This window comes from Maylandia zebra, linkage group LG10 (assembly GCF_041146795.1).
Source record: "Maylandia zebra isolate NMK-2024a linkage group LG10, Mzebra_GT3a, whole genome shotgun sequence".
NCBI classification, from domain to species: domain Eukaryota; kingdom Metazoa; phylum Chordata; class Actinopteri; order Cichliformes; family Cichlidae; genus Maylandia; species Maylandia zebra.
The window spans coordinates 29,462,857-29,474,876 of record NC_135176.1 but is presented as its reverse complement, the minus strand read 5'-3'; the positions used below and the strand labels follow the sequence as shown (position 1 = coordinate 29,474,876).

Sequence of the window (12,020 nt, the reverse complement as noted above, 5' to 3'; positions counted from 1 at the left end):
ATCCTAATTTTCATAATCTTTACAATGTTTACAATATTTATTAGTATTTATTTTATGTCTAAAATGTTTGTGGATACTGCTGGAATTTGTGAATTTCCTCCAGGGGATGAATAAAGTATCCACCCATCCATCCTGAACAACTGTAAGCTGTAAATACTTAGATGAGCCTAAAATAATATTAAAAAGACAGAGACGAGTTAAGATGTGACAAAATGCACAAAATGCAGCTCAGTTTCTTGGTTCCCAGTCTATGGGAAAATCTCTATTGGTGTGTATTTCTGAGCAAAGACCAGAAAAAGACAAACTCCTCTGCATCAATCAGAAGGACAGAAGATGCAGATATATGCTGCTTAATTTATTAGTAAATGCTCAGCCATAAATAGTCTGATCCTGAGAATGAAATCCGCTGGGGAATTCACGGGTAACTCCAGCAGGACTTTCGTCAGTATGTATCCCACAGGCTCTTGTCATGTAAAACTTGGCTTGGCTGCGACCTCTGACCTCCTCACTATTCATTTCACGGAGCTCATTCTGCTGATGCGCTCCCTGAAAAGCCACTCGGGATTAAAAAAGGTGAAATTTGCTGCTTGAAGTGCAAAACCTTAACAACCTTAACAGACTTTTTCCACATGAGAGCAAATAAATGTTTGTTTACAAAGTGTGTTTAATGACTTCCTACAACTCTACCCATCCATTAAACTTTACCCACTAATGTCAGACCATGCCTAATCTTCCACCATCACGTCAGCCAAGCGGAAAGCTTCACTGTAACCTTTGCGAGAAGCCGTGTTTCTCCCCTGAGAGGCTCCACTTCCACTGGCCTGGAAGTGGAGTCGACCACCATTTGTCAAATCTTAATCTGAAATCTCAAAAATAACCAATTTTTCTTTACAGTTTTTGGCAGTTTTTAGTTTTCTGTAACCCCGATAGGGACGTAAATTCCGCCATTGGACCCACTTGGCAATTTTTGTCTGACCGTGGAGGTCATGCACAGGGATACGCTACACCAGAGGTCCTCAACCCCCGGGCCTCGGACCGGTACCGGGCCGCGAGAGTTGAGGCTCACGTGTGAAATGTGTAGTTTTCAGGGTTTTTATCGGTTTTCAGCGTTATTTTGTTATCGTTTTTATCGTTTACTCGGTTTTCCTGGGTCTTTTCACGTGTGTTATGAATAAATTTTCTTTTTTTCAGTACCGGTACTAGTTTTATGTTGTTGTATTTATCCGCGACACCTTAAAGGCCGGTCTGTGAAAATACTGTTGGGCAAAAACCGGTCCGTGGCGCAAAAAAGGTTGGAGACCGCTGCGCTACACAACAATGCACCAACCACGCACACGCCCTTCAGCTGCACCTCAACCAGACTTCAGAGTAGTAGAACATGAAAGGCCACACCTCGGTCACCACCATAGCTGAACACTGCATCGAGATATCATCTAGTATTTCATGAAAACTAAAACAACCTCACAACTATACCAAACTCTTCCTCCTCCTCATACTTCCTAAAATTAACCACCACGCTTGCTCAGTTCAACCTCACCCATCCCGCAAACATCTCTCTGCTCACTCCTGCATCAAATTTGTTCTCTTACACGTCCCTCATTCCCTTCGCCTCTATATCGTCAACTCATCCCGTCACGCAGTGAAGTCTTAAGTGCTTCAACTGAAGGCAGCTGGACTTCTTAGATTAAGGAAATGTTTCCTATCTCACATCTGCGGTGCTTTTTCAGTTCTAAAAGGTGATGGGGGGAGCACCAGGTATTTAACTCCTAGTGGGGGTTCAGGCTGTGGATGTAGTCCTGAGAGTTGTTGACCCACCCCGATGGTCTGTGAGTCGTTAAGCTTACTACCAGTCAAGGGACGGATTCTTTGTCTTCATGACCCTTAAAGGAAGTCCAGCTCCTTTCAACTCAGCGCTGGATAACTGAGGCTTTCTCCGTTTTGGCTTCCCGTCCACACTGAGACGGCATTTTCCTCAAGGAAAAACGATGCGTTTGAAACGATGACGCATTTTAGTCATGTGATGCAGTCACATGAAAAATTAAAAAAAGATAGCGGAGGCCATTATACAGCAGTTGTTTTGATTTCTCTCAATTTTGACAGCTCTAAAAAAGATTATTATCAGTTTGTACATACTCCAGATAGCTTTTCTTAAAATTCTTTAATTCCCACTCGCTTTTGCACATGCGCAGGACTGGAACATAAGCATTTTGGGCCGTTTCAATGTGGACGCGCAACTCTGTGAAAACGACTGAAAACGCTAGTGTGGACGCGGAGCGTTTCCAGACGAAAACGCAGTTTTCAAATCTATCCGGGCTAGTGTGGACGTAGCCTGAGAAACTGAACAGACGTCATGCTGTGAAACGCTTAGCACTGTGCACTACTGCATCATTGCACCTATAAATACACTATACATGCTGTTATTGTCCGTGTGTGTATCTGTTAAGTACATTGAGAGCACAGAAAAAACCCAAAAGAACCCAATTCCTTGATCAGAATCCAATAAAGCTTATTCTGACTCTGATGTAATGCTGCTTTAACTCAAACCCTGCTGTTTTTGACAAAGCTTGTTTGAAACATGTGAAACAATTACTAATTTTTTGTCAAAAAGCACAAAACAGGCAGTTTACTCCCATTTTAAAACAAAATAGTAGCAATAATAACAAAATGAAAAGAGATGAATTCATAAAAGAGGTACAGGTCTGACACAGAGATAAAAATCAAACACACACACAGGTGCTCATAGTTTTCTTCTTAAATAATGCAGCAATGACTGCTGAACTGTTGACTCAATGGCTAGGATGTGTGGGTGACAGCTGGCATGATCCAATCGCAACATGATCTCTTTTTAAATAAGGTTTGGGCAAACGTGTTCACCCTATTCTACATTTCTACAATACTGTTACTGTTAATTCTACTCTCTGCAGTGTTTAAATGCTTACATATACACACAGTTACTGTCCCTCCACACATACGACTCGGTTCTGCTTCTATGCCCCATCTTTGTTTACTATTTCCCACCGAGGCTTCTAGACTTCTGCTTGGCCAACATTTCTACACGGTTAGGAATATATCGCCACCTGTTGCTTTGGCATGTTCCTAGCAGCGTTTTCCTTCATTTCTGCGTTTACATGTGGACGGGATTATTTTTTAAAATGAAAACGGAAAATCTCAGTTTTCAAAAATACCCGTGTACGTGTGGACGTAGCCTAACAGCCTGCTGTCACAGGCAAACAGGTGCAAGTTTTCAATCACAAAGAGCACACATTCCTGCTAAACTGCACAACCTGTACACAATCTATTTGCTCAGGTGAACGCATATAAATGAAAAGGACGTTTTTCTGGATTTGTGAAGCTGATGCACCAGCCAACAGCTACATTATCATAATATCAAGCTTGAAATAACATAAATTAACCCTAAAGTAAATTTACAGTTATTTCAAAAATCCGTGCTCGTGCCTTGTATGCGGTATAATACAAGGCGTATGCGGTATAATGCGCAGAGGAAAATCGAAATTCCCGCCAGCACGGACTTTATTATAGACACAATGTTTTTGCATCCACGAATCCTAATCAAGACGATTATTGTCAGGCCTGACAGACAGAAACCACTACCAGGAAATATCCCAGGGAATCCAGTGCAGAAGGATAACTGTGTCCTTTTTGCTCTAATGAAGACACAATGATTGCCAGTTTATGTCAGATCAGGTCTTGATTTGCAGTTCTACTAAAACTCAACCATAAATTAGATTAAAAAAACCAAAACCAAAAATCCAGAAAAACAAATGTGTCTCTTCTTTCTAGAGAAACAAACAAGGAAACAGAAAAATTATATAAACTCCTTTCTTTGAAAACTGAAAGTGAGCCAGCATCACTGTAATAACAGTGGCACAGGTAAAATTGGTACGTGCACACACCGCACAGGGAACAGGGAATGGTTAACTGTGATTGATGTCGCCCGGGGGGGGGGGGGGGAATGTTTCCCTCCTAAACAGCATGACCTGTGATTATTGGCTCACTTTGTTCTGATACTTAAATGACGTCACGGTGTCACATTTTGCAATTAAAACAGGGATCACTGTTACAGACAGGAAGCATGTGCAAAACTATCAAAATAAGATGCAATCTCTGATAAACCAGTCTTTTTCTTTAAGGTCCGGGGCTTTCAGAGTAAAAGTTGCAAACCTCAAAATCTGTTGAACGCTGTACTGAATTAAAATAGCGCCATCAAGCTGCTAAACCGCCAATCATGATGCACAGACAGAAGAGCTGAGCAGCGCTGGTTTAGGTGGATCTCTGAGGGAGCACCAGTAGGTTCATTTTCCACTTTACAGCCTAGACCAGCGAGAGGGCACCGGATCACAAGAAGGATCTGACCTAACGTAATCTGCATAAGTGGAAGGATATGTAATTAAATAGAGTAAAAAAGTGCCTAGTCATGTTATCTGCCTGCTTCTCAAATTCTTTGTAATCACTTTGTAATACTCAGGAGGGAAGCTGACATCTGAGAGATCCAGCTGATTGCTCTGGTATGCATATTGCTTCCTTGTCTGCTGCCGATTCTCGAGTATTGGGAAAACGTGAATTTTGATACATTTTTTAAGGCGGTATTTGAGAAGTTTGTGTCAATATTGCACAAACTGATACTCTGTTCATTACGCGTGACATGATTTAAAGCTTTCTTTTTAAGCCAGGTAAGTAACTGAAGTAACCTTTGCTGTCTGTGTGATTTGACCGCGGTGTGTGTGTGTGTGTGTTTTCATTGTGAAATCGACATAATCAAACACATTTGATCATCGCAGAACCGACTCCCAGCCCCACCTGCACACGCCCATTTTCCTCACCTCCATCCATCTAGCCACACATCTAGCGTTCTGCCTCTTTAACCCCATTCCCCTCCAATCAATCAACCAATCGCTTCCACCGAACCCCCCGTCTCCCCCTCCTCACCGTGCACTCCATCTCCTCTGGCTCTGGTTTGATCTGTACAGAGGGCATGTCTTTCTCGCCCTCCTCCTCTGCTTTCTTTTCTTCCTCTTTCACCCTCACAGACTGTGTCGCCACTTCCTTCAGCTCCTCCTCTTCTCCCTGCGTTGGCCGTGGCCTGGTCGCGGGCTCTTCTTTCTTCTCCTCCTCTTCCTGGACTGTGGGCGGCAGAGGTGATGAAGAAGGTGGCGGTTCTTGCTGGGTCAAGGAGCTCTGCTTGGCCGGGCTCCTCAGCCTCTTCCGGGCACTGACCGCACTCTTCTTCTGCTTTGGAGTTGACTGACACTGAGTAAGAAGAAGAAGTACAATAGATGGCATTAAAAGGAGGAAGGTGAGTTTGGTCACAAAAAGAGGAGTACAGAATGTCGGCAAAGACAGGAAAGGGGGGAGAAGAGGTGATAAGGGAGTCGTTAAGGGGATGAAATGGGGGTGGGGAGAAATTGAGAAGAACAAGAGAGGAGGAGGAGGGGTGAGAAGAAGGTAAGAAAAAAAAGTCCAAACTTCCTGGCCAGGGAGAGGGGGTGAAGGGAGAGGGGGTTGTGTTAAAGGGTATGAGGAAGGTATGAGGAGTAAAGTGGGCAGGAGGAGAAAAAGCAGTAAGCAAGAAAGCAGAAAACAAGAGAGCATAAGAGAAAGAATGAAGAGGAGAAAAGTGCCAGGTAGGACAGGAAGTAAGACAGGAAATGGGTTAGTAGAGTTTGGAGGGAAAAGGTCATGACTACAAGCATTACCTCTACTCTGAAAGCCTGCTAAAGATAACCTCCTCTCAAAAAAATCTGCCAGAAGAGGGGGTAAAAACACAAAAACACACACACACACAAACTCACACTCTGTCTGAAAGAGATGGAAAATTAAAGGCAAAGACAGAGACAGAGGAGGCAGAGAGACAAAGGCCTAATCCTCAGGCTGCCAGTGAGGGAATGAGAACGAAAGAGAAATAACAGCGAGAGCAGGGAGGAGTAGCCGTGAACTGACCCCTCCCTCCCTTTCAGCGGCAGGCAGGCAGACACACCCTTTTCTGGAAGCTGAGCGAGAGACAAACACACACACTGAGAGAAAGAGAGAGAGAGCGAGCTGAAGAGTGCCAAGGCAGAGGGACTCACACACACACACACACACACACACACTTTTAGAAATATACACACCCCTTTCTCTTCTTTTTGGTCTCAATTTTCTCCCCTTTTTTCCCTTTCTTAGACAGTTTCTGAGCTCTATCTAAGAATTATGCAAGTCCCTACAGATAAAACTCTCCACCAACTTGCAAATAGTTTGGCAAGCAGTACCAAAAATGTCCACAGATGTGGAATCCAGCATAATTTGACCTACATTTTTTAAGAGGTTTAGAGACAGTCATATTTTGAAATGTGTCTTACTTTTGATATGATGACTGTACATAAAGGACAGTGAAACAAAAACAGTAAAACAAGAACTTTTTTCCCCCTCCTGTCCATCACGAGCCAGATAAGAATAAATCAAAGCGAGCTGAGGTCAGTTATACCTACAATATGTTTACAGTCATTTTAAACAGGTTTCAGTAGGTTTGGGCAGCCAGTGAAACTAAAATAATATAACAGCAAGAACCAACTGCGTTGAGTCTAGTAGTCAAGACAGTGTAACATAATATGAAGGGGAAAAAAATACAATTACATATAAAACAGCATTTACCACATTAGAAAAGGGTTTAAGACATAATTTCTGACTTTAAAAATAAGAACATTTTTAAACAGTTAATTAATTAGTTCATCTAAGGCACCATAAATGTCATATTCCTTGTTTAACTCTATATATATTCTTCAAAATGAGAAAGTTTAGGATGCAGGAAATTTAAACTAATGCACATTTATCTGTAACTTTATTAGGTGTGCCTATAATTCTCAAAAATACATCCTGCAAGAGGCAAATCTCAGGGTTAAAAATGCCTAGTTGTTGTCAGAGGTCAGAGGAGAATGGCCAGACTCCTTCAAGCCCCTAAGAAGGCAACAATAACTTAAGTAACAACCATTACAACCAAGGTATGCAGAAGAGCATCTCTGAAGCAGCGGAAGACCACACCAGATTCCGCTCCTGTCAACTAAGACCAGGAAACTGAGGCTCACCAAAACTGGACATCGTAAAAATGATGATGAGTTTACATTTCTGCTGCAAAATGAAAGTATAAATCCAACCTGCACTGTATCAGTGGTTCAGGATGGTGTGGTGTAATGGTGTGAGGCACATTTTGGCCCATTAGCACCAACTGGGCATCACTTAAATGGCACAGCCTATAACCCAGCGTACCCATCTTCTGATGGCTGCTTCCAGTGGGATAACATACGATGTGACAAAGTTCAGATCGCTCAAACTGGTTTGTTGACCACCGAGTTCAATGCACTCAAATGACCTCTACAGTAACACATCTCAAGCCAACAGGGCACCTTTGGGAGGTGGTGGAGCCTGAGATTCACATCCTGGATGTGCAGCTCATGATTGTGCAGCAACAAGGATCAAATTCTCTAAGGAAAATCTCCAACCCAGTTCTAATAAGGTGTGCCTAACAATGTGACTGGCATATTTCAGTGTCTGTCTTTATCCTTCTATTAATACACAGCCACCAGGTCATGACCAAATATTTATATAAACGAAAGTTGTAAAAGAAGTACATCAAGCAATCTACCGCACTTCCTTTTCTTCCTCTTCGAGTTCAGCTCATGCTGACAGGTATGTGGTTAAAGGTGACGTTTGAGAAGTTTGTTTTACAGTTTTGTGGTTTTAAACAGAATGTGACTTTGTGAGATCAGCACATCAACTTCTGGTTAACCTTAATGTAAACCCAGCCGGTGACTGAAAACAACCGATCGATATCAGGGTGAAATTCAAACCCCTCTCTTTCATATTTTTTGTTCACATCTGAGCAAGAGTCAGCACAGACAGCTGACATTGAGAAAAGTCCCATAGCTAACACAAACATCATCAACAGAAACCACCAGCATTCTTTCAAAAGACGTATTAAAAACACCAGCTAAAAAGGCTTGACGTGCGTGTGCTTTCCTAGTGTGAAAATCCACCATCGAAACACTGAAAACCCACGCATTAAAAAGAACAGAAACGGGAAGTGATAGCAAGATTATTCCAGTTGCGCTTCTTTATGTAAAATTCTCACGGTGCGAGAAATGCTGAAATAGATAAACAAGTTCTCGACTTCCTGTCTGCAGCGGCGACCCTGCCGCACGCCCAGCTGTTTAATGGGAAACGCAATGCTGTGTGCTGCACAGCGCAGGGTTAGCTGTCTATGTAAAGCCAAGTGAAGCCAATCTAAATAAGAAAAGATAACAGCTGGTAGCAGCAGGAGAGATATGAAATAATATCAGAAGAAGCAGGGCAAAAATGTCAAAATAAAAGGTTTGATATATTATTTAAGCAAAATAATTAAGTATTAACAGCATTGTTGTGGTTGTTTTCACAGTGAGGAGAAGTTTCTCTCAGTCTGGTAAATAATTAACAAGTTAAACTGCCAGCAGGACTTAATGACAACGCTGGAGAGCACACTCACCAGCACATAACCTAAAACAATCCATCATACGTTATGTCAGCATAGCAGAGAAAATATTTTACATTATCGAATGCAGTGAGCGTCGGTAATTTAAGCATTACGCCACCGAATTCTTCAGAATTCAAATATTTTTCTGACACGTAACTTGTTGAAGTGTGCTGAGAATCGGACACATTTGCGCTCTGCCACACAGGACAGTAACAATTACATCATCACTTGATGTTCTCCTGTTTTTTTTTCAGCCTATGAGGGCAAACAGAGACTCTAAGGCCATGGTGGTGTGTTTCAGGCTGGCATGTGACCCAGCCCCAGCGGATTCCACAGCGAGGTGGGGCCTCGGCCAATCAGCCTGGGTGTGGCTGCAAGCACAACCCCTCCCACACAGACACGCACACAGAGGACACACACTGATCTCTCAGTTCCATTGTGAGGGGACAGAGCCCCCTCTGTGTCTCTAAACAAAGGTAAAGGCAGCTTGATGCCTCACCTTCCCCCCAACTGGCAACCCCCCACAAAGCAAGAGCCTGAATTTCACCAAACTCCACCCACTCATACAGTTTGAAACAGCGTTTACTTTATTGGGCCTGGAGTTGCTCAAGGCACTTCTCTGTGGTATTTTTGACCACAAGCTTCCTTTCTAAGCTTCAGAGACCATTTTTGACCTTAAACATCACACAGGAAAATCCATCAGAGACCACGAAAGAGGTTTGTGCACCAACAAGACCAGAAAACAGTCAAGGATGCTTCACAGTTACATCACAGTTTACACTTTGAAAGTGTGTACATTACATTACATTATTGTACTTTATTGAGCCCCGTGGGGAAATTGCTCTCTGCATTTAACCCATTCACTCAGTGAAGCAGTGGGCAGCCATTGGGCGCCCGGGGAGCAGTGTGTAGGGACGGTACCTTGCTCAGGGGTACCTCAGGGTAGCTGTTAAGGGGAATCGAACCCCCGACCTTCCGATCATGGGGCAACCACTCTACCTACTGAGCTATCCCTGCCCCTTTGACTTATTTCAACAGTTGTTGTTGTTTTCCTGATTTTTTTAACCTTATGTAAATGACAAAACTCTAAGAATTTCTTCAAATTTACACACACTACTCATAAACTACTCGTAAGCACATTTACATTTTAACTGCAGTTTAGATTTCATGAATTAACAGTATGCGCTGTGAAAACTGGAGCAATGTAGCCTATTTAAAAGCACAGAGAGCGCTAACAGCGACATCAACAGTCTGTTCCAGCACACAAAGCCTTCCTTTACACCTTGTGCTTTAACCCTTTATTTTGTTTTCAGTTCACTAGTTAGCAGTTTGGTCCTGTGTTTTGTTCTGAAGAGGCCTCATTATCATCTATTCTCTTCTGTAAATGGCCACGTTTCCAAAAGCCATTCAAGGCAAACTTGTCCTTTCAGTTCGACAGAAATAACAAAAACTCTGCTCAATTAAATCAGAACATTTGTGAATTTGCTCAACAGAAAAGACCATAAACAAATGTATTTGTAAGGTTGATTTAATTTGCCAAATTACATTTGTGGACAACATTTAACATATTTTGGGGAAAACTTTGGCAACTAAAAATGTATAAAAACTTCAATCCAGCTAAATCAGATTTGGTGGAGATTGTTGTTTTGGTCTACTGGAAAGAGCTGAAGGATGCAGACTCCACATCTTAAAGGAAAAACTCTACAAGCAGCTTTAAGTCACACACACCTCAATTCCAACTCTTTATTGCATGCCAAGGCTTGAATACAAACACCTGCAGCTGCTACTTGGCTTGTAAGTTTTCTATCAGAGGACAGAGGGTAGATTCAGATTTTTTGAACCCTGGGACGTCCGATTAAAGTCAACTTTGACCAGCCAGTTGCACCAAATTTAAAAAAAAATTAAACCATACCTGATTGAGTAGGTTTATTCACAACAATCTAGAGTTGCCAGCTTATTTTAGTCCAAGCGAAGCAGCAGCGACCTCAGGGGCATAAAAGTAATGTTACCTGGGATGTTCCAGAGCCTGCAGTTCCTCTCGTCCAACTTTCCAGCAGAAATAAACATGCTTACAGCCTTGTGCATAAAACTCCCCCTCAGGACAACTACAAAAGATAAAATTTGTTTCACCTCTTTAAAAAAAAAGGCTGAAGTTCAGCATTATTAGGGGCGTGGCCACCTTGAGTGACAGGTAGATGTCTTCTCCTCACATTAGTTTATCCAAGACACTGAACTAGACCTGTCGTTGACTATATGTGCGAGATGGTACCTTTTGGAGCTAACACTGTCTGCTAGCATTAGCTGACAACGTTACACAAGAGTTAAAATTAGAAGCTTGAATGATGATGTCGTGATCACTATGTCCATTATTCACATACAGTAGAGGTTTGAAACAGGTGGCCTAGGGGGACCAGAACCACCTATCCGGCTCACTGGATTGCTTTGGAAAATGTGAATGTTGCCAAGAAACGAGGTATAAATATGACACTTTGTTCATAATGTAAGTATGTCAAACTTACCAAACACATCACCCATGGCCTGGCGTTACAGGTTCATTTGATTTACTGCAGCAGCATTTCTTCCAAATGTAGAAAACCTCAAGCATATTATTGAAATTGCACTCCTCTTTCTTAAGGCATCTCAGCGATTCACTGTCTACTTAATATTCTTCATACTTGCAGGTGGGTTTTAATATGCTATTAAACAACAGGTTTGATATGTTGCTCACTATGTAAAAATTGAGTTTTACACAATAATACGAAAGTTATACATTGCAGAACATCATGCTACAAGCACAAAACCTTGCATTTTGCTCTTCTGACTGGTTTTTCCTTCACAATTCTTAATTACTTGTTAATTAATGCCTAAAGAGTAAAAAGCACAAATCGGATCGGAAAAGTACTGTGCTGCAACCAGACCTGGATTAATCATGATTTGCAAATAATTCGTTTCCGTTTGTTTTAAACCCAATCTGGAGCTCCAGCTGGGCGGAGTTCATAGCTCTCTAGCAGTTCAGAGGAGTAAATTGAGGAGTAAATTACAGGGGGACAAAATAATTCAATTTTTTAAGCATTTAAACTTCAGTTCTTATCCTTCAGCTTAGAAATCACACCTACTTTATCACTGTGAATAGACTGAAGCAAACACTGAGAATCTTTTCGCAAATCCGACTTGATCCACATCTGCTCCCAGACGAGGCAGCAAAAGAGGAAGGAGCTCACAGAGGGGGCCACGAGGCGTGTGTGTGTGTGAAGAGCAGCACTAACAAGGAGTGATAGTGAGATATGCACATGTTGTGTGTGTATAAATGAGGAATGACAAGATGCCTTTTTGTGTGTGTGTGTGTGTGTGCGTGCATGCATGCATGCCTCCCCCACCGGAGGAGGGGTCCCACTGTGGAGTTCCAGGAATTTAAAAAAAAGGGGTGGGGTGGGTGTGACCCTGTCAGCCTCTGATCCTACCACAGGAAGTCAGGGTGGGGGTAGAAGAGGGACCAAGAGGATTGAAAAACAGACAGGCA

At 42.3% G+C, this 12,020-nt stretch overlaps 1 protein-coding gene across 2 annotated transcripts in view; it reads right to left on the bottom strand.

Moving 5' to 3' along the window:
* klf8 (Kruppel like factor 8) overlaps positions 1 to 12,020 on the bottom strand; it is an 88,452-nt gene that overhangs the window by 35,170 nt on the left and 41,262 nt on the right. For both annotated transcript variants that reach the window (XM_012919144.4, XM_012919145.5), the window contains exon 3: positions 4,948 to 5,268. In XM_012919144.4, coding sequence (XP_012774598.1) covers positions 4,948 to 5,268 — 321 coding nt within the window. The remainder of the gene's footprint in view (positions 1 to 4,947; positions 5,269 to 12,020) is intronic.